The 27,470-nt window shown below is 36.4% G+C and overlaps 4 protein-coding genes across 6 annotated transcripts; 2 read left to right on the top strand and 2 right to left on the bottom strand.

Moving 5' to 3' along the window:
* Nucleotides 1-52: 52 nt before the first annotated feature.
* On the bottom strand, nucleotides 53-3,665 carry LOC111806564 (tubby-like F-box protein 3). The gene is made up of 6 exons (XM_023691931.2): nucleotides 3,176-3,665; nucleotides 2,753-2,840; nucleotides 2,556-2,685; nucleotides 2,267-2,464; nucleotides 1,660-2,147; nucleotides 53-377 (listed from the first exon to the last, which is right to left on the bottom strand). The coding sequence occupies exons 1-5, from the start codon at nucleotides 3,467-3,469 to the stop codon at nucleotides 1,679-1,681; spliced, it is 1,179 nt and encodes a 392-aa protein (XP_023547699.2). The 5' UTR covers nucleotides 3,470-3,665; the 3' UTR covers nucleotides 53-377; nucleotides 1,660-1,678.
* A 1,285-nt stretch (nucleotides 3,666-4,950) lies between these two features.
* On the top strand, nucleotides 4,951-8,367 carry LOC111806567 (acyl carrier protein 1, chloroplastic). Its single transcript, XM_023691936.2, has 4 exons — nucleotides 4,951-5,136; nucleotides 5,568-5,678; nucleotides 6,302-6,424; nucleotides 8,052-8,367. Exons 1-4 carry the CDS (start codon nucleotides 5,071-5,073, stop codon nucleotides 8,190-8,192), a joined length of 441 nt encoding a protein of 146 aa, XP_023547704.2. The 5' UTR covers nucleotides 4,951-5,070; the 3' UTR covers nucleotides 8,193-8,367.
* Nucleotides 8,368-9,889: 1,522 nt separating this feature from the next.
* Nucleotides 9,890-14,809, bottom strand: LOC111806638 (classical arabinogalactan protein 25-like). 3 transcript variants are annotated; one of them, XM_087128878.1, is made up of 5 exons: nucleotides 14,573-14,790; nucleotides 14,348-14,458; nucleotides 14,143-14,221; nucleotides 13,821-13,975; nucleotides 10,492-11,755 (listed from the first exon to the last, which is right to left on the bottom strand). In XM_087128878.1, the coding sequence occupies exon 5, from the start codon at nucleotides 11,116-11,118 to the stop codon at nucleotides 10,750-10,752; it is 369 nt and encodes a 122-aa protein (XP_086985004.1). In that variant the 5' UTR covers nucleotides 11,119-11,755; nucleotides 13,821-13,975; nucleotides 14,143-14,221; nucleotides 14,348-14,458; nucleotides 14,573-14,790; the 3' UTR covers nucleotides 10,492-10,749. The 3 variants fall into 3 exon arrangements, 2 of the variants coding, with proteins under 2 accessions (XP_086985004.1, XP_086985003.1); XR_002816849.2 differs by lacking the exon at nucleotides 10,492-11,755 and adding an exon at nucleotides 9,890-10,038 and having other exon boundaries at nucleotides 14,143-14,458; nucleotides 14,573-14,809; XM_087128877.1 differs by having other exon boundaries at nucleotides 14,143-14,458.
* Nucleotides 14,810-19,747: 4,938 nt separating this feature from the next.
* LOC111806985 (uncharacterized) lies at nucleotides 19,748-26,708 on the top strand. The gene is made up of 2 exons (XM_023692542.2): nucleotides 19,748-19,987; nucleotides 23,310-26,708. Exon 2 carries the CDS (start codon nucleotides 23,499-23,501, stop codon nucleotides 26,295-26,297), a length of 2,799 nt encoding a protein of 932 aa, XP_023548310.2. The 5' UTR covers nucleotides 19,748-19,987; nucleotides 23,310-23,498; the 3' UTR covers nucleotides 26,298-26,708.
* Nucleotides 26,709-27,470: the final 762 nt, after the last annotated feature.

Here is a 27,470-nt window from a genome sequence, read left to right as displayed (position 1 = left end):
TGTAAAAAATAGGATAGGGGCAATTCTTAAATTAAAAAAAAAAAAAACAATATTAAACTAAAATATAAATATTTATTAAAAATATTCTGTCTAAATTAATTTAAAAGTTGAGATTATAGTAACTAAATAAAATAAACTGAAACTATAAATACCCTACAAAAACAAAGGAACGAAAATGAATAGCTGATTTCAACCGTCAACCACTGCCATTCAACTTCTTCAATTGAAAAATAAAAAATAAAAAATAAAAAATCACTATTTACACAAACTGGAAGAAATATTCACATCATAATCAAATAAAAAGTCTTCAAGAACCATTTATGAGCGATTTTATTGCCAGAAGCCATTAGTGGACCTTCAAACTGAGCATCCCTTCCCTGCATCACAAATTAAACTCAGGACCGATAGTTCTAAACTGTACGGTAATACAATCTATAGAACAGATCGTGTTCGAGTGCAATCTGTAGAACAGATCGTGTTCGAGTGCAATCTGTAGAACAGATCGTGTTCGTGTACGAGTACAATCTATAGAACAGATCGTGTACGACTACAATGTATAGAACAGATCGTGTACGACTACAATCTATAGAACAGATCGTGTACGAGTACGATCTGTACGACTACAATGTATAGAACAGATCGTGTACGACTACAATCTATAGAACAGATCGTGTACGAGTACGATCTGTACGACTACAATGTATAGAACAGATCGTGTACGACTACAATCTATAGAACAGATCGTGTACGAGTACAATCTATAGAACAGATCGTGTACGAGTACAATCTATAGAACAGATCGTGTTCGAGTACCATCTATAGAACAGATCATGTTCGAGTACAATCTATAGAACAGATCGTGTTCGAGTGCAATCTATAGAACAGATCGTGTTCGAGTGCAATCTATAGAACAGATCGTGTTCGAGTACAATCTACAGATCGTATACGAGTACAATCTATAGAACAGATCGTGTTCGAGTACAATCTATAGAACAGATTGTGTTCGAGTACAATCTATAGAACAGATCGTGTTCGAGTACAATCTATAGAACAGATCGTGATCGAGTACAATCTATAGAACAGATTGTGTTCGAGTACAATCTATAGAACAGATTGTGTTCGAGTACAATCTATAGAATAGATCGTGTTCGTGTACGAGTACGGTCGCACATCAAGTCGTTCTTACTCTAGTGACATTGTTGAAGTCAATTGACATGGCCATAATCAATGAAAGGGATATCATAAGCACAAAGCATAGTTTATGGAATAAGAATCAATGGTAGATCTTATAGCATGAACATTCAATAAGGAACGGGATATTTCGAGAAAAACAGTTTCGAGTACAAGCAGCGATACCAAACTGTGAACTAATAACATGTCAAACTTGCAAAAAAATGACAATTGAGAACATAATATCATGCAGAGTAGTACATACTGTGTTTTCGAGCAAAATAGTTAATAGAGACCGACGAGACCGACGTATTGCAAGGAATAGAGAATACCGGGATAAAACGTATGAATATATGAACTCATTTCATACCCGAATTAAAGAAATCGAAGATAGAATGTGGCTTCTTCTCCTAGTTTGTGCACATGACATTGTGAAGTATGTATATAGCTATAGTATAATAGAGTCTTAGAAATTAATGACAGTTTTACCTGTTAAATGATATGTCTATCATTCACAAGCAATCTTGGTGTCAATGCTGCTGAGGCAGATTGCGAAAGCCAGGAAAGCGGAGATCGGGTAACGATAATCCATTGTGAATAAACCCTTCCCCACTTTTCCAAACTGAAGGATGATCGTGTCATGATCGTCTGTAGGTTGTTCGTCTTCCCTAGATGCGACTAGTTGAAAATTTTTCACAGAAGCAATTGTAACTCTTCCATGAAAGTTTAAACACCAGCATTGAAGGCGCTCGTGCCACCGGGGAGTTTTGTTTCTCAGCATCAATATTCCATCTTCCTGACTGTCCAAAGGTTTAGACATCAAGCTATCCGTATCTGAATTCAACCTCCAAAAAGGGAATGATGGAATCAATTCGATATTCCTCAAAGAAAGCTCGGCCAGCGTGGGAGCAACTCCTCCAGGTTCAACCGCAGAGGCGGGAATGGCGTCCATGACACACTGCATTCTCCTCGGACCCCTGCGTGTTAATCACATGAACTGTTGAGCATTTGCTAGACATCTAAAGAACAAATGCAGTCATCCAGACAAAGAATAACCATAAATCATAAGCCAATTATCCGATAGCATTGGAATTACCTTGATCCCAACACATTTAGTTCATATGAAATGTGAGCAACAGGGTAGTTTCCTGAAGGGACATTGGGTGAAACTTCATTCAGATGCACTGGCCTTGAGGAGCGACTTTGCGTGCTTTTCGTGCTTTTCGTGATCTTGGCTTCGGAACGTGGCGGTTGCTTATCGAAGATTGTGAACTTGGTTCCTAGGAAATTAGATCTTTTCCCAGACAAGGTAAAAAGAAAAAACTCTCAGAAATCTAAAACAAAGATCTAATAATGGCATCAGAAGCCTTGAAGAACAAGCATACCTCAATTTCCCAACAATGGTGTCGCTCCCCTTCGACGAATCCTCAGCACACAAAGAGATATCGTAATCCGTGTAGGTCGGGTGCTTCCATTTATGAGCAGCAAGTAGAAATTTACCATCCTCAGTTAGTGCTGTGATTAAGAAATGAACCATTCAGACAAAGGTAGGAAACCTCAATTTAGCATATAAATCACTAACCATTTGTCAAATTGAGGAAGAGATGATAGGTCTGGTTGGAGCTGTTTCGCTTTATGAAACAACGTACAATATGATCCCTTGGACCAGGCTGCAAAAGTACCTCCAGACGTAAAAAGAAAAATCTAGGAGTATGGAGCAGGCTGAAAATGCATTGATCGCAGGATCAATTTTTGCGTACACAAAAACAACATTCAAAACATCTGAATTCAACATCATTCTCGATCAAAAGAAACCGTAAACTTAATGAACAAAAATGGAAGAAACGAAAGCTATAGAACAAAGAAACTTAGGGCAATCCAGCGTACTCTTAAGAGTAAAACACATCATTATAGCAACAACATTCAAATTTCAAATCAGTTCAAAACCATACCAAATATACCTAAAATCCGCCAAATTAACAACAATCGCGAAATACTCACTCACCTGCTTGAGAGAGATTGGGAATGTCAACCTGCCGGAAACCTCCAGCGTTAGGACGATCTCCTTAGAAATGATTCGCCAGCTCCGACAAACTCCGGCGCAAGCGACGACACTTTTCCTCAGCGGCCATGAGGCCTCCGACTCCTCGATTCTCATAAAAATATCCCTGAGAAGCTCCGAAGGCATATTGGCCCAACCGCTGTGTTCCAGGTCGTCCCTCGGCTCCGGAGCGGAGGTGTCCTGCACCACAGGGCGGGAACGGGACCTCATATCTAGAAAGAACCTCTTGAGAGACATGGATTGGCCGGATTTCTGTTGAAGAAGACGATGAAGATGGTGTTAATCATCAAAAATGTGCGAGAGACGCCATTGAAGGTGTGTGGATTTAGCTTCGGATCATTGCGAAATGGAACAGAGTGATATAAATGAATCTGAGTCGGGAAAGGATACCATTCTGAAAATTGCAACAGAACGGGTAGCAATTGTTATTGCTCCGAGTTAACGACGGAAGTGAATATTCAAATAACAATAAATAAATAAATAAATAAATAAATAAATAAAGTATCAATTTATTTATCGTTAAATTACGACTTTGCCATTTCAACTTTTTATTTTTTAAATATAAATTAATAAAAATATTTCTAAACTCTCAAATTTTAAAAAGTATATATACATTTTATATGAAATTAAAAAATACCCTTTATTTTTTTAAAAAAATTAAAAACTCATAAATTTGTAAATTTGGCATTAATATAAAAAATTTAGGATTTTATTATACACAAAATAAAATTAATATATACAATAAAAATTTTTATTTAAAAATGAAATTGTAGATACAATTTTTATGAAAATTTGTTAAGATATATGAAAAAAAAAATTAAATAACCATGTTTATTTAACATTATTTTTATATAATAAAAAATAATGAACAAATTTATATGTAAAAATTAATAATTTATTCTTATTATAAAATGAAAATAAAGAAGATTATGAATGGAAGTAATCGATCAGTTGCGAGCCCTCTCGTTGATGTTGAATCACCCTTCCTTTCCTTTCCCTTCACCAGGGTAGGTGAGATCCAATGAAATCAAATCAAATTTCTCAAATAGAGTGAAGTGGTAGTTAGAGAACAGGTGACGGGAGACATCTATTAATTACACCCCTTACATAGGGTCGGAAAAACGCAAGTGCTAGAAGCCTAGAGCTTAAATTGATACCAACAAAACTAAAGTTTAAGGTTTAAGTAAATGTCCGTTTAATATGTGAGTCAGGATCGGGAGGTTTTACCTTAATGGGGGCGAGAATGGAAAAGGGATCGGGAGTGCTTTCTCGTCTTTAGTTAAATTGGTTAAGGATCGGGATTTTTTTGTCCCGTGCAAACCCCGTCTCACTATATATTTCTTGACATATTCAATAAATAAATATTTTTTTTTAAGTGAAGACTATGTTGTAATTTTTCTTTTAATTTTATTAATATATTTTACATTTTTTTATAATAAAAATTATTTGAAATGAGGTTTAAGGTATAAATTTTTTTATTTTTTTTTCCTTTCAAAAACAATATTGGATAGTGCACATGTTACCAAACATGCTTTTCCCCAATTCTCGTCCGACGTCCCACTATACGTGTAACCAAACAGCAATCAAGTGAAGAAGGAGCAGTAGCTGTGTGGAACTGGAATAACAAATGAGCGTGTCCAAACACAATTCGATATAAATTAAGTCCAAAACCTGAACTACGCTACCAAACAAACATCTATAAAAGCGCTTTGTTTGCAATTTGAGGTTTCTCACAGTCTTCGTGCTCTCTTGCTGTAGATTCCATCTCTCTCTCTTTCCCTTTCATCGCATTTTCTTTCAAATCTCAGATCTCTCTGTAAACTCCCTCCATAACGAAAATGTTCTCCATCGCTGGATCTTCGGTTTCCATGCCGTCTATCCCCGCTTCTTTCAAGCACAGTCAGGTAAATCGTTTTTCCTCCGCTTTTTAGTTCGCTTTTAGGACTCTTAGTTGTAAATTCAAGTTACTTTTGCTCGGAACTTTGTTAATTTGGTTCCATGAATCTATTGATTGTGTGCTTTACTTCTGCTGAGTGTTTTCAGGATCTGATATGTTTTCTCGAAACGTATGTGTTTATTCCATGCGATTAAAGTTACAGATTACTGTTTTGGCTACTGAGATTCTTGTTGAGATTGCACGAGATTTTTATTCTTGAAGATTTGACTAGATTACATTCGGTGCAACGATGATAGATCTGATTTAGTTATTTCGCGTCCTTGAGTTTTGGCGTCGGATTTGATTGTAGAATCTTTCTTTTAAGATCGAGAAGTTAACTAATTTTCATATTTAACGTGTTATCTTATTTTTAATGCTTCTGCTGCATTTTTCGAGCAGGTGTCTAACGGCAGGATCTCAGGTTTGAAATTAGTTTCGGCGCCTTTAGGCGAGGCCATTTTTCCCTTGCGAAGGAACTTCAGGCAGGGAAGCCTTCAGGTTTGCTGTGCGGTAAGTGCTCTTCTGATGTATTTATTTAATCGTCAGCGTCGTTATCCTTTTAAGTTCTTTCTGTATATAGTACATACTGTTTCAAAACTATTCTTGTTTGCTCATATTATTCTCTCTGAAATTGTTGCAACAAATAGGCTAGTAATAACTGAACTCAATTCAACAGCAGGTCATATACTAGATCCCAGTCCTCTTTTATGATATGACATGTGGCTGTTTATTATATGTGATTCTCTCCTTTTCTTTTTGTAGTTTTCTGTTTCTGCAGATTATGATTGTGTGAGACTAGCGGATAAGACTTCCATACACATCAAAAAGTTCGATATAGATAGATGAAAACTGCTAGAACAAATCGGCATACAGATAGCTGCTGTTGTCTGTTTTAGAATTTCATCATCACATTTTCGTTGACTCTGATAATCTTTCACAATTGTATTCTCATTGATCAGAAACATTACAACTCAGTCTATTTTTAAGACTTTAGATTACTGAATACATCTTGACAACTAACAGAATAACAAAACGAACACTCGACTATGTCATTGTACTCCTAAATGTTATAGATCTCTTTTTTTCTTGCATCCATACGATAATGTTACAGAACTTATGAAACTCTTGGACAGGCTAAACCAGAGACCATGGACAAGGTGGTTAAAATCGTCAAGAAGCAGCTTGCTCTAGATGAGGATTCTGTGGTCAATGGAGAATCGAAATTCTCTGAGCTCGGAGCTGATTCTCTCGATACGGTAACAAATGTTCTTCAACGTATTATACTTGTGCAATATACTGTAAAATGGTATCTCATTTTCACTGCAGAAGTATCTACCTCCTTTGATGATCATTTATTTTTTTGTTTTTAAGAATTAAGAATATAAACAATGCTTTCACCCCTGAGTTTCTTTGTTTTGTTATCTTTGGAAACATTGCCAAGTTTTAAAAATTAAAAACAAGTAAAATTTTTCTGTTTTTAGAATTTGACTAAAAATTTAAATCTTACTTTACAAGGGGTGATTGTTGTTTATAAAACGAACCTTTTTTTTTTTCAAAATAAATAACTAAATAGTTATCAAATATAGGTTGGTCTCAGTTATTTTCTATTTTCTTTGTTTGGGTGCCATTTCATTCCATTTGGTGTTTATCATTTGTCAAAAATAGGATCGATTGAACTTTCACTTCTGAGTTTCTTTGTTTGCAAAACATTATCATAGTTTTGAAAATTTTAAAAATAAATTGCAAAAATATGTTTCATTTGTCAAAAATAGAATCGATTGAACTTTCACCTGTGAGTTTCTTTGTTTGTAAAACATTATCAAAATTTTGAAAATTTTAAAAATAAATTGCAAAAATATGTTTTTGTTTCTAGAATTTGGGTAACATCCTTTTATTACTATTATGAGAAAACTAGGTCATTTTTTTGAAGGTCTTGGTTATTTTCTATTTTCTTCGGTTGTGTTGTCATTTGATTTCGATTCATGTTTATCGTTTTTCAAAAATAAAAAATAGGATCGATTGAATTCATTCCATTTTCTAAAAAGGAAAAATGATTTTAAAACCGGAAAACAAGTTTTTAATAATAAATTTCTTTAATTTTTCCAAAATTTTATTTTTAGACACCCAATCTTTCTCTCTTTAGCATATATTCCCTCAAACATGTCTCTCCTATTTACTTATTCTCTCTGTACACTTTTTTTTCTTTCTCTAATCATATCTGTCTAGAATTCCTCTTTTTCTCAAACTTTTTGAAATTCTCTCCATAACTTATTATTGTTAAACATATTATAAATATGGGTATAACGTTAATATTTGAAAAATAAGTATTGTTTGATAAGAAATTATTGTCAAACATGGATCGCTTTTCCATTTCTTATGTAGCTATCAACCATTTTTGGTTTTTAATGAACATGAAATAGTAACAAAAAAATATAAATAAAAAAGGGTTAGTTTCTGTCGCCTTGTTTCAATGGGGCCGGTTGTAGAAGAAGTTCAAAGAAACAAAATTTGTTTGGCATGATAACCCTTTTAAAAGGTTTTCAATTTTATTTAACTTTTTATATTTAGTATAAAATGTTAAAATAAAATGTTCTAGAAAATTGGTCATTTATCCATTGGGTTAAGCACAAATTGGCATGCTTTATTCTTTGATAGTATTATATAAACATGAGCTTTCGTGATAATTAGAAAAGTTAATTCATTTAGTCTATTTTTTTCGGCATTTTTCACCCAGCCTCTCCCTTTGGGTTCGCCGGGTCGGATCTTATTTTTATTTATTTATTTTGTGCTTGATGAAGTGTTATTTATTATTTTTTATTTAAAAAAAAAAAAAGTAAACGGGAGTGAAAATGAATTTAAATAAGTTATGGAATGGATGTGTAGGTTGAGATAGTGATGGGACTGGAAGAGGCGTTTAAGATCAACGTCGAAGAAGAGAGCGCCCAAACCATCACCACCGTCCAAGAGGCCGCCGATATGATCGAGACTATTATTTCAAAGGACGGACCGAAGCCCGCAGCCTAAATCTAATTTCGTAGTTCCGCCCGTATTTTAGATCTCTCTCTCTCTGGATTTTGGTAGCTTTTCTTTCTTTCTTTCTATCCACGTTCTTTTCCTTTTCAAACTTCTTAGAAACGTTTTCTGCATGGCCTCACTTCCACTTCGTCCTTATTTATATTTTCCTTCATTATTGAGTTTCTGGGAATCCTCCATTTATTTCTTACTGCTGCCATTGCTTCTCTAATTGTTTTCTTATGTCTCATTGGATCAAGATCTACAAGGCTTGATAATTTTTTAGACAAAATTCTTGATCAAACTAAATAAATATTTAACACAAGAATGGTAAATATGAAAAAGCACTATCTTGAGGAGTAGGTTCAGAATCTTTCTTACATACAAAAATATCGAAAATATGAGTCATAATATGTAATTAATTTTGAAGTGAAACCTTTTGTAATACAGTTTAATACAAACAATTACATTGCGAGAAAAACTTCACTTTGGAATAATTTGCCTTTTGAAATCATTTGATAATGTTGGGTTTAAAATTCTGCAAATTTCTAAAAGAATATAACCCCTACAGACAGAAAAAAATAAAATAAAAGCCGAGCCTTTCTAAAAGAATATAACCCCTACAGACAGAAAAAAATAAAATAAAAGCCGAGCCTGAACAAATCAAACTGAAAAAAAATGGAAGGAAGGGAATAAAAAATAAGCCACAAATTGGTTCACTTTAAGTCCTATTTAATAGAATTTCAACTATTTAATTTTTTTATTTAATAGATTATTGATATTATTTTTTTAAAAATAATATAAGTCCAAAAATTATTAGACACTCAAACCAATTGATAGACAATAAACGTAATCAATTTTTTCAACTATTTAATTTTTTTATTTAATAGATTATTGATATTATTTTTTTTTAAATAATATCAAGTCCAAAAATTATTAGACACTCAAACCAATTGATAGACAATAAACATAATCAATTTTTTTTAACCAATTAGACACAAAAAAAAAAAAAAAATGAAAGTATACTAATTTAGAAGAAATTTTAATAAATAAAAATAGTTAAGGAACTAAATTAGTTGTAACCGCCAATTTTTTTTTTAATTCAAATTAACCATCAATAACCACTTCATTCAATTTACTGCCACCTAATATTCATTAGAACTACTATCTTAGAACAAAGATATGTTGCCAGTGAGCGGGCAGGAGGGAGGGAAGCTTACCTTGACTTCTTGCAACAGCTAAATGCCTTCTTGCTAGTTGCCATAAACAAAACTATATATATATACACACATACATTTAACAGAAAATATTAAAATAGAATGAATAGCTAGATGCAAAAATGATGAGGGACATTTTAAATACTCAGTGTTGTTTTCTTATAATTTTTTTTAGGATTACGATAATATGAAGAAAAAAAATCATTGTTTACCATAAAACGAATATTTAAAAACTATATGAACCCCATAAAATAAAATAATATATTATAGTACCGTGTCGAATAATAACTAGAACTATTATCTTATAATTAGAAAATTTCACATTTTTACTCACCTAACGTGAAGCCCAACAGCCAAATGCCTTCTTGCAAGTTGTCATAAATAAAACATATACTCAGTGTTGTTTTTCACCCACCTAACCTAAACTCAACCCTAATGGCTAAATGCTTTCTTGCAAGTTGTCACAAACAAATATATATATATATATAAAGGATTATATAAAAATGAAACGAATAAATAGGGAAGAAAAGAAGACATGATAATGACAAGGGAAAGGAGACAAGGAAGGGTTACCTAAACAGCACCATTGAGAAAACATACTGATTGGTATAACGTGCGACTCCAAATTTCAACCAACACACCTAATTCACAGTCAGTGTGCATCACATGCACAAGGAATCAGATTTCATGTTTGCCCATTTGCACCCCCCATGTGCCACCAAAATTACTCTCTTCACTCAGTAACAAAAATCTTAGGGCTCAGATAAAAGGACTACAAAGAGAAAAAAATGACTCATAGTTTGTCAATTATAATGAAAATTTCTAACTCTATCCAACCTTGCACCTAATGCAGGCTTAAATCACACAAAAGGGTTCGATATCTAAAACTATAGCATTTATACCCAAATTTCAAAAGATGACCGTGAGAATATTTGTTAAAACCGTCACACCTAAATGGTGTGAAAGTATATATAATCAAATAAATTACAAGGATATGGAAAGAGCAATAAATGGATACAAGATATATGCCTATAATAAAAGGGCAAGTTTGATATCTATGGTAAGCCGGAAAACAAATATCTCGATGCCTATAATAAAAGATCAAATACGATATATACAGAAAACTATAATTCATATTAAGCAGAAACCAACAGCCAAATATAAAAAAAAAAAAAAAAAAAAAAAAAAAAATACAAATGATCTGAATTTCACCAGTGATGGTTCAACTGAAAGAAGATCAACTAAAAGTACTATTTTCCATGTACTCAGAAAAATGAAATTAACAAAAAAGGAAACATCCGGGATGTAATGAATCAAGTACAAGTAGAAGTGGAACTTTTGCAGTTTCGGAGTCAATGTAAGTGCAGATAGAAGGCATGAAGTGATAGGGCAGTGAGAAGAAGAAGGGAATTTGAATAGTGAGGCAGGGGTTTAGGGGCTGCGAAGGAACCTGGTAGCCCAAATGGGGAAAGGGCAGAGGAATCAGGGCCAGGAGCCTCGAACTCGTCTGGATTTGGAGGGCTGGGGTTGGAAGGAATGGTGGGAATCGAACCAGATGCAGAAGGAATGCTACCGCCTGAAGAAGGCAATAATGGAGCAATATCAGGGGAGAGTTCTTGAAAAGAGGAGCTGAGTTTTGGATTGGGTAGAGATGGTAAAGCAAGCAAAGGTGAGGCCATGAATGCCATAATGACTGCTGCACAATACCAAAAGGAGGCCATTCTAATGATGATGAAATCACTCAACTCTCTCTCTCTCTCTCTCTCTCACTCTCACTCGAGGGTGTGTAGTCTAATATATTTGTGAACATCGAAGGGAGGTATTATTATTTTATTGTGTTATTTACAATAAATAAGTAAATAACCATTGCCTTTACCAAGCTGCCGGGGATTATGGTTTTAGGGACTTTGTTTTAAATGATGACGTGGGACCTTTGAAATGGGAGAATGGAGAAGCCAGGTAGGACAAATTCCACGTGGATGATGGTAAGTGGATGTTGTGGAGGGTAACAGGTTGTAATGTTTGGGGATGGGACAAAAGATTGGACTTTTTTGCTGCGGCTTGTTTGGTAGCTGACGATTCCTCTTTAACCCGTGACATTGGTTCTCCTTAATTTACGATAATTGAGATCCTAAAAGTCCAGTCCAATTGATCATAACTTTACCAAACTATGAATTTCACTAGTCACTCCAACTACTACGCCCCCTTGATTCTAATCACTCGAATTTCAATGATTAATCCCACTTCTCAAACTTGTGCAGAATCAGCAGAATCAGCAGACAGTGAGGAAGAAAACAATTAAACCAATTTTATTTGAAAGATCAAGCAGAGATGCACAAAAGCTTTGCCAAATTGGACCTGACAAAATGTTAGGGGATGTGATGATACATTTGAAATGCCAAAAAGAAATTGGCTTGCAATTGTATTTCAGAGAGCACCGAGCAAAATCTCCAACATAGGGATGGGATGTTCAAGGTTTTAATTTTTTCGAACTCAATCAGACTAACTTAGGAATGGGATCTAGTGGCAAGTGTTTTGTGTGGATGGAACGCTTTGTCTTTCCTCATGGACTAAATTGACTCTTTCAACAAGTTAGAGCTCAGATTTTGTTAATGGATCTAATCTGTACCATTAATATGTTTTTGTTCTTGTTTCTTAAGAGCAACACCAAGGGATATGTGAACTTATCTCTTAACGGTAGTGATTCCATGACCTTTTCTGTAAAATCTTAACACACGTAGGAACAGTCATTTCAAGGCTCTATTAAGGGGCAGAAAAGAGAGCGACCAACATATACTCATTGTGGTTTTCCATTCCGTAAGTACAAGGTTATCTTCCTAGTTGTAAGCAGAGAAAAAGTCTGCACATAATCAAACATGGAAGAACGCCACGCCTGTCAATCAAGCTATAGACGGTGGTTCAATCGCTTAATGAATACGACAACCTCTACTAACAAAATAAACTCCTTTTCATCTACTTTATGACCCATAAGTAGATTATAGATCTCCTTTCCTTTCAATAGTGAGAAAAAAAATTATACCTCTCCCAAGGTTTTTGGTTGCTCAATTTTTCCTTCCTTCTCACCGAACTAAGTTTCAACCAAGTTAAGCATTCTGTTGGTTGCAGTCAGATGCATTGATAAGATCGAGTACAAATAAGATGGAAATATGGGGAAAATATAGTAATGCTCGTTAAAATATACTCAACAAGAAGGTTAGGGTTTCTTTAGGACTTCTCTCCCGCGGCAGAGCTTGCCATTGTAAAAATTCTTTGTGATCGCATCTATTTATAATTGGCCTTTTAAAAAACTTGAAGCAAATAATGTCTTCCTCACTATTGATCGGTTGAGGAGATTATGTGGATCTAGCCTTAGGTTTTCCTATATGGAGTCATGAGGGGCATCCCTTGGTTTCTAACGTTCACAAATCCATCTGTGGTTTAAAAGAAAACTGGCTATTGGTTCTCAAAATTTCCTTTTTCTTTTGTGCTGTTTCTGTTCCTGGTTTTAAACAATTTATAAGCGCAACATTCCTTCGTCACTAAGTGTTGATCCTTTTCTAAAAACTTTTTGTCAGTAAATGCCATTGATATTTCAATTAATGGATCTGGTGAGAGTGGCCCAAAACAATGGAAGCTTCAAATGAGCAGATCAAGCTTGAGGATCTTGGTAGTTTGAAACTTTACTGGCATTTGATCTCATGGAGGTATGTATCTTTCAAAACGTTATTAGACACTTCACCTATTTGATTCTGATTTATGATATTTTTGGGCTGTAAGCCCCCTCATGGGATCCTAAAATTCAGTAAAGTTCTTTTGAAGGTGTTGTTCTTAGTGATGCTTCTTCGTAAAGGCATTTAGTTGGAAGACTTCTCTCTATTTGACAGTATCACGACCAGAGGGAGTCGGGATTAAACCTAATGTATGTTGCCTCTTGATTGGACTCTAGCAAAACCACCCAATGTGAATTGTGCATACACTTTTTAGTTTCACTTTAAACATTCCATCTGTTATTTCGCTAATGTCAAATACTGTTTATACATTCTAAGGCCGTTGGACTTTAATGTATGGATTCAAAGGATGAGATTCATTGAAAGATCTAGATTGTTCCATGGAAGTCATATAGAATTATCTGGTGTGTTTGAAGCAAATGTATGGAGGAGAAAAGACAAAACAAATTCAATTGCATTGAAAACTCTTTAGAAAAGTGTGAACCTAAGTTTGTAGTTTTCTAAAGAGTTTACAATATAATTGAAATTGTTTCTTCTCAAATAAGTTTTGTTTGATTATTTCATTATGGATATCCATCGCAGACTTCTAACAGATTGATAGTTGAATCGAGCAGATAATTCGGTAGCACATTTTTCTTCTGAACAGAAATATCAAAAGATTTTTGTCGGGAAACGGAGAAAAGCTGTAAGAGTACCTGACACCGCATTCTCGATTCCTATAGCTCATAAGTTCCCCTCCATTAAAGTACCCCAGCAGGACCAAACCTGATCATATTTGACGAGAGCTTTCCTCTCCGGTTGAGCAGAGGAACAATAGCGGAAAGCAAAACTCGGAGTTATCCAACATAACCTGGTAAGGATTAGGAAGCCAGAGTTGATGAAAATGAATAGTTGCAAGCTGTTTCAATCGAGCATGAGCTTTTATATGACAGCGCAACATAAAATGCAAAACTGAGAACATTAGAAACATACAAAAATTTAGCTCAATCCGGTTATATAAGGGATCAATAACCTGACCTGCGATTAGTGGAGGATCAGACAGCCAGTTCATGAAGCGCAACTGTTCCCGCAGAAACCTCAAACATTCAAATTCCAGCTTGTATACAATGCACAATCAAAAGTTCAACAAGTCAGAGATGAAACAAATTCAGCAGTCTCTAATGGTGATTACTTTTCCGGATTTTAAGTACAAACTCCTCGGAGCAAAAAAGTGAAACGTTACCGAAAAGTGAGACCTATTAATTTGCTTCGTGCAGAATTTTGTTCATCCGCTAAACATCAACGCACTTAATCCCTAATTATTCGATCATCTGATCCTTCCATTATATATAGTCTACAAAAGCACAGTTTAGAATATTAAAACTATTTCCGCCATTGACTGCACAATTAGCAGAGTACAGCAGAGAAATTTGCGGATTGACTTAAAATAAAGCTCGAAAAACGTTACCAAAATTGTCCGCCACCAATGGAATTGACGAAGATATGATACTCGCTCAACATTGCCTCCGTTCTCTTTGCCAAGGTTCAAAATGCAGAGGACCACGATTTGAACAGATAAACCACAGCGAATGAAGAAAATGAATGAAAAGCTTCACAAAACTTGATTCAGAGAAACAGAAACGATACAATAGGAAGAATAAAATCTTCACAAATCGTGATTCGAATTTGGCCATGGATCGGAGAAGGAAGAAGTGAAGAACAATAGAGTAGGCGGGAACAAAAAGGCGAAAATTGAAATTACGAAGTCGATGGCGGTTATAAGAATTTTGCCATACATGCTCCTCCTTGGAAACAAAATAATGGTAAATTTTGTTTTTTCTGTTATTTATACTCTTCAAATTTTTAGTTTATTTTTCATTTTAGTCCTTAATTTTTTAGATATTTCATTTTGTCTCTAAATTTTCATATATTACACTTTTTTCCGAATTTTTTTGTTGATGCTCACCTGACATTAAATTTTAGTTCATTAATTTTCAATAATTATGAATTTAGTTTTGTTTTAATTAGCTGTAATAATGACGACAAAATTAGTGAAGAATAATTAATTATAAATCTTTTAAATTGATTAATGGTCCATTCGGTAGCAAATGAATGTTTGTTTTATCTGTTTTATCTGTTATAATTTTAGCTATTATGTAGTAATTAAATCCGACTAAATCTAGCTTAGTTCTCCGAGCTGCCTCCTCTTTTTGTCTCTGAATCAATCCGAGCTCACGATATTGTTTTTCTTCCTTCCGCTGCAGCTCCAGAGCTAATCATCGTGCCTCCTCTTTTTGTCTCTGAATCAACTCGAGCTCACAATATTGTTTTTCTTCCTTTCGCTACATCTCCAGAGCTAATCGTTGCTTAGCTTTTTCTACCCTTCTCCTATTCTCTTCCAACATTTTATCTAGCTCTTCTCTCTCTTTCCGTGCTTGTTCTCCTTTTTATCTTGTACCAGCAAGAGAGACATCTTTCTCCTTTTTATCTTGTACCAGTAAGAGCGGCTTCTTTCTCCTTTCTCTTGTACCAGTAAGAGTGGCTTCTTTCTCTTTCTATCTTGTACCAGTAAGAGCGGCTTCTTTCTCCTTTCTCTTGTACCAGTAAGAGTGGCTTCTTTCTCTTTCTATCTTGTACCAGTAAGAGCGGCTTCTTTCTCCTTTCTCTTGTACCAGTAAGAGTGGCTTCTTTCTCTTTCTATCTTGTACCAGTAAGAGCGGCTTCTTTCTCTTTCTCAAGCTGCACATCAACATCATCAAACAACTTCTTGCGACCTTCCTTTATTCACCTCTGTATTTCTAATTTAGTCTCTTTAGAGTTTAGCCTTTCTTCAACATGCTTCTGAATTCATTCTCCCTCTGTCACCACATTCTAGACCTCCAAGTCTTATCTTCTATTTTCAAACATTTGTCAACCAATGGCTTCATCTTTGCATGAACGGAGAACATGCGATTCGCCATCATTTGTATGTTCATTATCAGGCCCCTTTGTTCAGGCCCCTTTGTTGATGATAGATTCTGTAGGTTCCTTCTTTGATTAAGATCACCAAGCGCTAAGCTGCCCTATGCTTAACAAATTGTTGGTGAGATTGGGGACGTAGTAGACATTTGTCACGGTGATACCTCCAACTTCAAATCTGACACTGCCTCTTCCTTCAACTGCCAATTTTGAGCTATTTCCCAACCTGGCAGTGTGTTTGAAACTTTCGTCAAGCTCAACGAACCATGTTTTGTCCCATGTCATATGATTTGAGGACCTGAAATCGAGAAACTAAATGCCTTCTCTTTCAACTTTACTTTTCTTTGTGTACGCCGTCAATAGCAGTTCTTCCTCGTCAAATTTTTTCTAAGCCCGGACATTCAAATTGGTAATGTCCTTGCTTTCCACATCGAAAACAGTTGATGGTCGGCTGGTTCACAGAAGATCTACCTCTTCCTCGTCTTCTAGAGTAACCTCTTCCTCTCTGAAATGTCCCTCTGCCTCTTCCTTGTCCATACCTTGGTACATTCTTCACCTGCAGAACCTGCTCTTCACTCTTTCATGTACAAGCAAAGATGCCTGTAATTCATCGACTGTTAATTGGTCAATGTTCTTGGATTCTCAATTGAGCATACTACGAAGTTGAATTTATCGGTGAGTTATGTCTACTGCTAATGACATGAGGAATTGCGGAGAAAAATACTCAGAAACACCTTCTCCTGCTTTACCTCTGAAAAATACTTAGAAACACCTCCTCCTGCTTTCACCTCTGAAAAATACTCAGAAACACCTCCTCCTGCTTTCACCTCTGAAAAATACTCAGAAACACCTCCTCCTGCTTTCACCTCTGAAAAATACTCAGAAACACCTCCTCCTGCTTTCACCTCTGAAAAATACTCAGAAACACCTCCTCCTGCTTTCACCTCTGAAAAATACTCAGAAACACCTCCTCCTGCTTTCACCTCTGAAAAATACTCAGAAACACCTCCTCCTGCTTTCACCTCTGAAAAATACTCAGAAACACCTCCTCCTGCTTTCACCTCTGAAAAATACTCAGAAACACCTCCTCCTGCTTTCACCTCTGAAAAATACTCAGAAACACCTCCTCCTGTTTCACCTCTGAAAAATACTCAGAAACACCTCCTCCTGCTTTCACCTCTGAAAAATACTCAGAAACACCTCCTCCTGCTTTCACCTCTGAAAAATACTCAGAAACACCTCCTCCTGCTTTCACCTCTGAAAAATACTCAGAAACACCTCCTCCTGCTTTCACCTCTGAAAAATACTCAGAAACACCTTCTCCTGCTTTCACCTCTGAAAAATACTGAGAAACACCTTCTCCTGCTTTCACCTCTGAAAAATACTCAGAAACACCTTCTCCTGCTTTCACATCTGAAAAATACTCAGAAACACCTTCTCCTGCTTTCATCTTTACACAATCGCACTTTTGAAGGCAGCGGACTAGCGATTGTGCGGCACTCACTTTCCAACGACAAGTGAGCTCAGCCAATTTGTTTTTGCGTCGCCTACAGCCAAGCGACGTATGATCGAGCCTCTAGCCTCGATTTTAAAAGAAGGTTTTAGAAAACGAGGAGGGAGAGAGATTTTAGAAAGAGAGATTTTTGAAAGAGACGTTATATAGGCAAGCAAAAGAGAGATAACAACAGCTTAGCATATATAAGCTTGTGTAGGGCGATAGAAAAATACTCAGAAACACCTCCTGCTCTCCTCTGAAAAATACTCAGAAACACCTTCTCCTCTCCTCTGAAAAGTTTCGAATGAAACACCTTCTCCTGCTTTCATCTCTCAAGTTTCGAATGTTCTGCGAAGTCGTAGCTGGGCTCGCTTTACTCTAGCATTTCCTTATACTTGAGTTTCATTGAATCCCACAATTGCTTGGAAGTATCCTTTTGAATAATAGTTTTTAGAATACTCTTATCAATGAATTGAAAGAGATAATTCTTTGCTTTGAGATCTTTGAGTCTTGCTTCATCGATTTTCTTTTGCTGGGCTGCGCTTAGTGCTTCCTTTCCTTCTGGTTCCTCGAAACCCGATTGAATAGCACTCCAGTATTCCTTGGAACGCAAGAGATTTTCCATGACCAAACTCCAATGCTCTTAGTCTCCATCAAATTTAGGAACACATGGTGTTGCAAAGCTTCCTAAATCACTTGCCATTTGTTCAGTGTTTTTCCTCCGAACACTCAATTTTGTATATTTCTTCCCTCAGGTCCAATTAAGTTATGATACCATAATGTTAGAAATAGAGGGGAAAAACTGGAAAGATGAGAAGAATGAATGAGGAGAAATCTAATGAAATTGACTATTATATACAGTTGCCGAATCAAATCTAAGACTAAATCTGTTAGACCAAATCAAATCTAATTCAAATAACCAAATCAAATCTAATCTAAATAACTAAATCAAATCTAATCGTCAGTTCTGGAGACGTATTGAGTCATGTAACCTTAGATTATCGACTATCGGGTGGAAATAATTATGGAAATGAGTGAAACTACGACCTAAATGTTCAACGTGTCACTTTTTTGCGTGTATTGAAACTCAACCATATAAAGTTATAAACTAAGAATGTTCACGAGGTGAGGCGGGGCGAGACATTTAAATCCTCATCCCGAGAAATCCCTAGTTTAGTTCTCCCATAATCGGGAAAGATTCTTATTATTTTATTTACAAATTAATATTATTTATTATATGAACAAACCGAAGTTATTAGTGTAATTTAAATAATATATGATTAATATGGAGACAGATTGCGTTCAAACATTAATTTAAATGATCTAGAGTATATGGATAAAGTTGATTTGTTTTATTTTGATTATATTATTTATACAACATATTATGTAATTATTATAAAAAATTTAATTAAAATCGTTCATGAAGAGACATGTGAATGGAGGTATCCTATATAATGTTGGACTATAAAATATTTAACCTATATATAATTCGGTCTTAATCATTACCGAGTTACGAACTCGTGCTCATGGGAGCTTGTACTTTGATTTGCATGAGCGATAATGACTGTTGTAGCCGGGTCAACATGCTTACGATTTTGTTATTCGACCAAATAGGGAGGTGAGATTGCAATCTCGTGATCATAAATTCATTTTTTTTTTTATAAAATATAAGTAGACGAGTAGTTCCTTGAAGTAACTAATTCAATACTCGAATAACGAGACTCCACCCTCTTACCGGCTCGAAAGAAATTTGATTTATTGCTCGATCGTAAACAAATGGTTTGTTGAACAATCAGTAGTACTCAAGGTGAAAGATGTAATTACAAGAGCATTTTTATAAAACTGGATGAAAACTATCTATAAATCCACATGTATTTTTTTAAAAAATTAATTTTTTTTTGAAAAATTTAAAGAGTGTATTAATAAAAGATAAATTGAATGGTACTTTTTTTAATTTTGTTGAAAATTTAAGGTACTTTTCAGATATTGTTAGAAGTACAGGGGTGTAATTGAAAATTTTGAAAGTTTTAAGGGTGTAATTGAAAATTTTGAAAGTTTTAAGGGTGTTATTGTAGTATTTTCTACCATTATAGGCAAATAGGTAATTTAAGATACTTATAAGGGACGTTTTAGGAATTTCACGTTGAAAAACAATCATTTATTTTCATTTAATCAGCGAGCGTAGAAGGAGAAGAATCGCGAATGAAAGCAATCGATACCGTAGAAATTGCATCGAATCTCTCAGGCGAAGAAGCCCTCACTGTAAACGTTATAACATTGAGCACTTCCAAAAATCACCAGAGAAATTCATTCATTCACTGCAAAATCCCTTTGTTCATCTTCCGATGCCCAAACTCCGCGTTGCCCTCAAAGTTTTCTGCTCCTTCAGCTCTGTGTTTTTGTTGCTATTCAACTGACAAAAAAGCACCAGTAAGCACCTATTTTGTTTCATTTCGTTTTTCTTCTTCCTCGAAATTTCTATTTATGAACATGTTTGGGAGGTTTTGTTTGAATCGTTTCATCTAATCGTCTTCTCTAAATTTCTGCTGATTTTGTGGTTATGTTCTGTTTGGAATTTTACCTTTTGACTAACATGGATTCAATGGCGTTTTTGAAGTTCATTTGTTTCTTAAATGTGAGTTTTGCTTAATTTAAGCTGAGTTAGGGTTTTACTACGTTGATTTTGCTGAGAGTTTCGTCAGCTCTCTACTAATTTTCCTTGTGAACTCGTGAAATGTGAGAATCGTAGCCGTATGGAGTTTGGACCTATTGACGGGTTTTGCGATGAAGGCGTAAAATTGTTTATTGCATTGGTCACCATATCAAGGCGTAGAGATGTGAGGTGGTTCCATGCATTCCCTTTGAACTCTAATGGAGTGATGGTTGGATTTTGTAGGACGGATTGTGGAAGTGAATGTGTATATTTACCGAGCAATCTGCATTTATTATTTTTCATTTATTTATAAATATGCATTTTATTTTTCAAATCGCTTGATGGCTATCAAACTAGCATATTTAAATTTAGCTGTTTTTGTGTGCGTATCTCAACTAATTTTATGAGATAGTTGCCTAACAACACGAGAGTGCCTGCCCTTTCTTTCACGCTGGCCAGGACGAGAAAGGATATAACGGTGCATTGAAAGATCCAACAGTCAAAAGGGAAACCGAAGGGGGGTTCTAAAAAGCAAGAATCGGCTCCCCTTATGAGAATATAACCGGTCCCATCTCTCTCCAAACCTAATGTGGTAGTTCCCCATCATAGGGCTTTCTATCTATAGATTGAGGCATTACAACTAACCACTTGCTTAAGTGTCAAATGGTTTTTTGAGTGCATTTAATCAATCGATGCTATTCACTGACTCCCACTGGGTGTAAATCGACTGGGTTCCAAACCTCACCCTTGAGAAAAAGATATTGAACTTCATTTCTTTCTGTCTTTCTGTTAGTACAAGGATCCCCGCTAAGCATCCATGGCTGAATGGTTAAAGCGCCCGGGTGCCACGGAATGGGCGAAGATCACCAGAGAGCAAGGCCAGATCTTCTGCATTTGTTAATCAGGAAACTCTTAGGATTTTAATTTTCTAAGAGTTGGGCATATGATATTTGGTAATTTGGTTAGGATGGGTCAAAGGGAGAGTGCAAGGAGCGAGACAATAAATAGTTGGGTAGCTTGGGAGAGGATCAGAACTCTTGAAGTTTGAAAGACTTGTATCCATCCTTGCACAGCTCTAGTAAGTAGTATTCATCTCTTCACATCACCAATCGAGCACAAATTACAAGGTCTAAAGTTTAAATCCTCCTTTTCTTTTTTGTCTGCAGTTTCTCTTATCTTTTATCCAAATGGATAGTCTTTTTGTGTTTCCTTTGGAATGGAGTGGTGAGGGTTTTCCTATTTCTTTTGTAATTTCATACCAACAATGAAAGAAACAATTTTAGCTAAGTTTTGAAGAAAAAGAGTTCCCGATTGAACTCAATTGGCGTCGAAATACCTCCCTAGGCACGCCAATGGGATAGAAAGTTTAGTATATTCCCATTTCAGGTTGTTCAATTCTAACACCCAACCCAACCCAACACTTATATGTTTGGGTAGGGTTGGATTGGGTTGCCCACTTGCTACAATTATGGAAAACCAGACACGAAACAAAGACACTAAATGAATTGGGATGGGGTATCAAAAGGACATTGAAGATACGACAAAGAGAGGCAGCAATGAGGAGACAGCGAAGATATCAAATGCGAACGTTGGAGAGTCACAATGAAGAGAGAGATTTGGAGAGCTAAGTTGAGACACCCATATCACCCACATCACCCCTATCAACCTTAGATTGCATGTATATGCACTTTTCCTTCTCTTTAGGGTTGTAGCTGTGCATCATTTGTGGAGGAATATCAGAAGATCTTGACCATATTATTTGGAGTTGTTAGTTTGCTCAATCTATTTAGTCTCATTTTGAAGTCTTTTAGAGTTTCTATGGCTTTAACAAAATGGTAGGGCTATGTTGAGAAGGCTCTGCCACATCCACCCTCTAGGATAAGGGAAAAATTCTTTGGCAAGTTTGTTTTCTTATTTGCCGTTTTACGGGACATTTGGATTGAAATAATAGAATTTTGGAAGGGTAGAGAGGTTCTGGAGGAGATTTGGTATATCATTAGGTTTTCTTGTGGGCTTTGGTTTCTAATGTTTTCTGTAATCATTAGTTACGTTATTCTCTTGGATTGGAGTCTCTTTTATGCAGTTTTCGGGCTCTTTTTTTGTTTGTTCTTGTGTAACATTTTCTTTTTTCTTAATGAATGCTCGGCTTCTTATTAAAAATTGCTCCGATAAGCCAATTTCAATCGCATTATAAGGGACCTTTAATGAAAGGCTATTTTCATTGAGATAGGACAATAGTGTAAGGGGTATCACTATTTGAAATGGTGGTGCCTCCCCTACAAGAACTCTCAAATGAAGTGTTGGGATGAAGCTTCCTGAATGGGTTGAAAACTAGCTTAAGGATAATTGCAAGGTGAAAGAGAATGTTGGAGAGAGTGATGAAATAGGGGGGCTGTCATTGAACTTGATTGTTGAAATCCGCCATCAGCCTATGCACAACGCACGACCCCAAGCTACTCCATTTAGTGTTGGCCTCATTGGTCTGATTTGTGGCTGGAGCAATAGTTTGCATCTTGATTTATTTGAGCGGTCCTACATAGATTTGGAAGAGCTTGTGCTCGAAACGTACAATAGAATCTTTAACAAGGAGACGTCCTAGATTGTTTCTTAGATTCTTTTTCTTTTGTAGTTGTGTCTTCATGTAAATTCTGTCTCCTTTCAATGACTATTGATTAAATGCACTTCTTTTCTTTCGGAAAAGCCTTTTGTATTCTGATTTGGTTCGGCGCTTCACTTTCCTCCCCTCTTTTCTAATTTCATATCATCTATGAAATTATTTTTCATCAACGTCGTCGTCATCATCATTATTATTTGTAAGACTACTGTTTTGATCCTAAATTAGACAAATTCTAGCTTTTTTTATCTTTTTTTGTGTGCAAGGATGCATAATTATCTTATCATTAGAATATGAGAAGGGAGAAAATTTTGATTTTCTTTTTGGACGATTTGGCGAATACTTGGAATAATTTGTGTCTCAATTTGATTTGCATGCTTATAAAGAATCGAACATCTTTCCACTTACCAGGCATTGTTCTTTAATCAATTGATCTTCCATGTGCTTAAAATTTATTAACTGGTTCATCTCGTTTCGAACTGTAGCAACCAAATTGATTTGAGGTCTGTGTGCGTGGGGCATGGTTTGGAAGTACCAAGTGGTTTTTCCAAAGTTGCAGGGTAACTTAGTGCGGAGAATAACGCAAGCTTCGCGCTATCATGTAAAAGTTAATTTACACTGCATTTCGATATTTGAGTCAATTGAATGAGGCTGGGCTGATCATTGTATGAGTTATGGATTGCAACAAAGATGAAGCCATTAAAGCAAGGGAGATTGCTGAGAAGAAGATGGAAAGCAAAGATTTCACGGGGGCTCGTAAGCTTGTTCTCAAGGCTCAACAACTAAATCCGGACGCAGAGAATATTTCGCAAATGCTCATGGTTTGTGATGTGCATTGTGCGGCAGAGAAGAAGCTTTTAGGGAATGAGATGGATTGGTATGCCATCCTTCAGATCGAGCAAACAGCAAATGAGGCGACGATTAGGAAGCAATATCGGAAGTATGCTCTTCTACTTCATCCTGATAAAAACAAATTTATTGGTGCGGAAGCTGCTTTCAAGTTGGTTGGTGAAGCTCAACGAGTGCTGTTGGACCAAGAGAAACGCCGATTGCATGATATGAGACGCAGACCAGCTATACCGTATCAACCTCCACATAGAGCTGCTCCATCCTTTAATGTCGGGGTTCAAGCTAATTTCAGAAGCAACTTTACGAGCTTCATTCCTCAGCATCAGCCGCCTCAACAGCAAGGACACTCAGGGTTCAGTCATAATCGCGCGACGTTTTGGACTGTCTGTCCATTTTGTTCAGTGAGGTACCAGTACTATAAAGAAGTGGTTAATAGATCACTATGCTGTCAGAATTGCAAGAAGCCCTTTGTTGCATATGATATGGAACTACAAGGGGCTCACCCTCAACCCATGTCGAACTTGAACCAGACATCATTTTTCCAGCAGCAGAGTTCCTTCAATCACAAGGCTGATACAGGACGCCCGGGAAACTCTCAGTCTGACAAGCGTCGGAGGACACGCAGCACCTCGGCTGCTGCTTCAGAAAAATTCACTGGTAAAAAGAAAAGGAAGCAGACTTCTGAATCTAGTGAGAGTTTTGATACGGGAACCAGCTCCGATCAAGAGGAAAATGTTGTTACTGATGAAGATAGCAGAAAGGATGTTGGTTGCTCGGGAGAGCAACGTCAGCGTAGATCGGTTCGAAGCAGACAGAAGGTTTCTTACAATGAGAATGTAAGTGATGATGACAACGATGACTTTGTGATCACTCCAAAAAAATCAAAGAGAAGAAAATCATCAATCGTTTCTGACGACGACGTTGAAGAAGTATATGTAGATGGGGCATCTAAAATCAATAACCATTACAGATCTGTTGATTTGGATGCTGATCGGAAGGAAGTAAATAAGCAAGAAAATCATTGCTCTGAACGGAATTTATCGAATAGAAACAAGGGAAGTAAGAAGGCGAGTCATAAAGAAACGGCAGATAAGGATGTTTCTCAGGGAAGCACGGAGTCAGCTGGTGATCCCAAGTGTAATTTTCTTTCATGTTCTGATCCCGATTTCCATGATTTTGATAAACTGCGGAATCGAGAATGTTTTGCTCTCGGGCAGATCTGGGCTATGTATGATGATATTGATACTATGCCTAGATTCTATGCTTGGATCAAGAAAGTGTTTCCTTCTGGATTCAAGGTCCAAATCACTTGGCTCGAGCCAGAAGTAACCGATGATGGCCGAAGAAAATGTGTCGATAAAGAAATGCCAATTTCCTGTGGTGAGTTTGTTTTCGGAGCAACTGAAACCATGACAGATTGTGGTTCGATGTTTTCTCATGTTGTTTCCTGGGACAAAGGCTGTCGTAAAGACAGTTTCAAGGTTTATCCAAGGAAAGGGGAAATTTGGGCTCTCTTCAAGAACTGGGATAAGAACAGTAACTGTGATTCCAATAGCCGATACGAGTATGAGTTTGTTGAGACATTATCAGAATTTACCGAAGAAGCTGGTATCGATGTTGCATTCTTAGCTAAGGTGAAAGGCTTTTCGTGTCTCTTTTGTCGAACGGTCAAGGAAGGAGGAAAACCAGTTAGAGTCCCTGCAGCTGAGTTGTTCAGATTTTCGCATCGGATTCCTTCGTTTCCACTCACCGGTGACGAACGAGAGGATGTTCCAGAAGATTCTTTGGAACTTGACCCAGCTGCTCTTCCCCCCAATGTTCCTGAAATTGTGATCCCTGTGCAATTAAAAGAGATGGCCGCTGCTGCTGATATTAAGACAGGTCTCCGGTCTGAGAGCGATGATGCTAATGTACCTGTAGCTTCGTCGGGCGAGGCTTATGAGATTCCAGATCCTGAATTTCACAACTTCGACGTTGACAAATCTTCTGAGAAGTTCAGCATCGGTCAGGTCTGGGCACTGTACAGTGACGAGGATGCCTTGCCGAGGTACTATGGTCTGATCAAGAAGATAACTCGTGAACCACGGTTCGAAGTGAAGTTGACGTGGCTCGAGTCCTCATCCCTGCCAAATGACACTATCGAATGGCACGATAAAGGCATGCTGATTCCTTGTGGGAGATTTAGAACTCAAAGGAGAACTACCATGCACTGCTGCACTTCCACCGATCCCTTTTCACATCTGGTTAGAACTGATTCTGCTCCTAACAGTGGCTTCTCCATCTTCCCTAGAACTGGTGAAGTTTGGGCATTATACAAGAACTGGACTCCTGAAATCAGATCTTCAGATTTAGAAAAATGTGAATACGATATAGCAGAAGTCATCGACGACGACGATTCACATAAAGAAGTTATGGTCTTGAAACGCGTCGATGCCCATAACTCGATCTTCAAGGCTCAAACCAAAAACGATGGTTCCACACTCACTATGACAATTCCTCAAGCCGAGCTTCTACGATTCTCTCATCAGATACCTGCTTTTCGGTTGACAGACGAGCTGGGTGGTAGCTTGAGAGGTTGCTTGGAACTTGACCCTGCCGCTTTACCAGTATATTATTTTTCTTGACTCGATTAGGCAGGACGATATCGACACTGTAGGCAGCGATGCCATTGTATACCTCTGTATCTAATAGCCCCAACCCGAGCCTTTGGACGGAAAACCGAACCTTTTTTGGAGAAAACCTTGGCAAACCTTGGCAAACCTCAACTTGTTTAGATGAGAAATCTGTGCTGGTTTGGATCTACGCTGGAAAACCAAGCTTTTTATGCTTCACTTTCCAAAGGTGTGTGCTTGGATCTTGATCTTACTGGCTTTGGTAAAAAGATAAGTTTCCCACTCATAATTACTTTGTTTGTGCATAAAATTTCAATTATCATTGTGAATCAACCACCTATTTTGGTATGTAGACTCATTTGCCAAGGACAAGATGATGAATTTCTTCACATACCAAATTTACATTTTCAAATTTTACCTCCACTATTTACTTTTTACTTCTGATTTGAATTCCAAATGGTTGGTGAGTAAATTTCTTAGAAGAATGATTACTAGTAGTAGTTATTTGCATCGGAAGTCGTACCATTCGATCGTCTTAGTGTTTGGACGTGTTGGTGTGCGTCTCGACTATTCTAATTATGTAACTACTTGATAAGTTAGGAGGACGTTAAATTTTTGGCAGATGACCTAACTTCGAATCCCACTTGAATTTCTTCTTACTCGGGTATATGCTATCAAAGCTATTGTTGTTGCCTAATTGCTTTTAGCTTATAACGTTATTTTCTTACCAATTATTTTTAACATATTTTCTCGCTCACGTTTTCTAGAACATTTCTCTTCAACGTGACTCGAGGCTTGAGCATATGTCGACACTATCCATGAAATCTGAATTTTTCATGGCTGACTTGTTCACTAGGTTAGAATAAGTGTTGTACAATCACTGTCTCGTTGTCGCAAGAGTGTGATTTAGCTCGAAGAATTAATCCTCAATTAAGATTCTCCCCGTCCTTGCCCATTCTCTGTTCAAAAACTATATTGAAATTTAGATTTTTTAAAATTATATTATATATTTTCTTATAAAATATTATTAAATTTAATAGGTTGCTTATGGTAATTATTTATTAAAAAATTTATTTCAAATAACTTTGAATTTCCACGTGTGTTGCTAAAAATCGGAAAAAATAAAAAATTAAATTAATTGAATTAAAGGTTTGACAGCTGTCGGTCCTCTATGGCAAAGAGTAA

This window comes from Cucurbita pepo, chromosome 12 (genome assembly GCF_057944985.1).
Source record: "Cucurbita pepo subsp. pepo isolate OVF chromosome 12, ASM5794498v1, whole genome shotgun sequence".
In the NCBI taxonomy this organism is placed as follows: domain Eukaryota; kingdom Viridiplantae; phylum Streptophyta; class Magnoliopsida; order Cucurbitales; family Cucurbitaceae; genus Cucurbita; species Cucurbita pepo.
This window is presented reverse-complemented; position numbering and strand designations above follow the sequence as displayed.

Excerpts from the sequence above, each read along its gene's own strand:
- LOC111806564 (XM_023691931.2), bottom strand. The coding sequence starts at position 3,469 with ATGTCTCTCAAGAGGTTCTTTCTAGATATGAGGTCCCGTTCCCGCCCT. Across the intron at positions 2,686-2,752 it reads CTTCCTCAATTTGACAAATG|CACTAACTGAGGATGGTAAA; the intron begins GTTAGTGATTTA and ends TCTTAATCACAG. Across the intron at positions 2,465-2,555 it reads ACCATTGTTGGGAAATTGAG|ATCTAATTTCCTAGGAACCA; the intron begins GTATGCTTGTTC and ends GTCTGGGAAAAG.
- LOC111806567 (XM_023691936.2), top strand. The coding sequence starts at position 5,071 with ATGTTCTCCATCGCTGGATCTTCGGTTTCCATGCCGTCTATCCCCGCT. Across the intron at positions 5,137-5,567 it reads CTTCTTTCAAGCACAGTCAG|GTGTCTAACGGCAGGATCTC; the intron begins GTAAATCGTTTT and ends TTTTTCGAGCAG. Across the intron at positions 6,425-8,051 it reads GAGCTGATTCTCTCGATACG|GTTGAGATAGTGATGGGACT; the intron begins GTAACAAATGTT and ends ATGGATGTGTAG.
- LOC111806638 (XM_087128877.1), bottom strand. The coding sequence starts at position 11,118 with ATGGCCTCCTTTTGGTATTGTGCAGCAGTCATTATGGCATTCATGGCC.
- LOC111806985 (XM_023692542.2), top strand. The coding sequence starts at position 23,499 with ATGGATTGCAACAAAGATGAAGCCATTAAAGCAAGGGAGATTGCTGAG.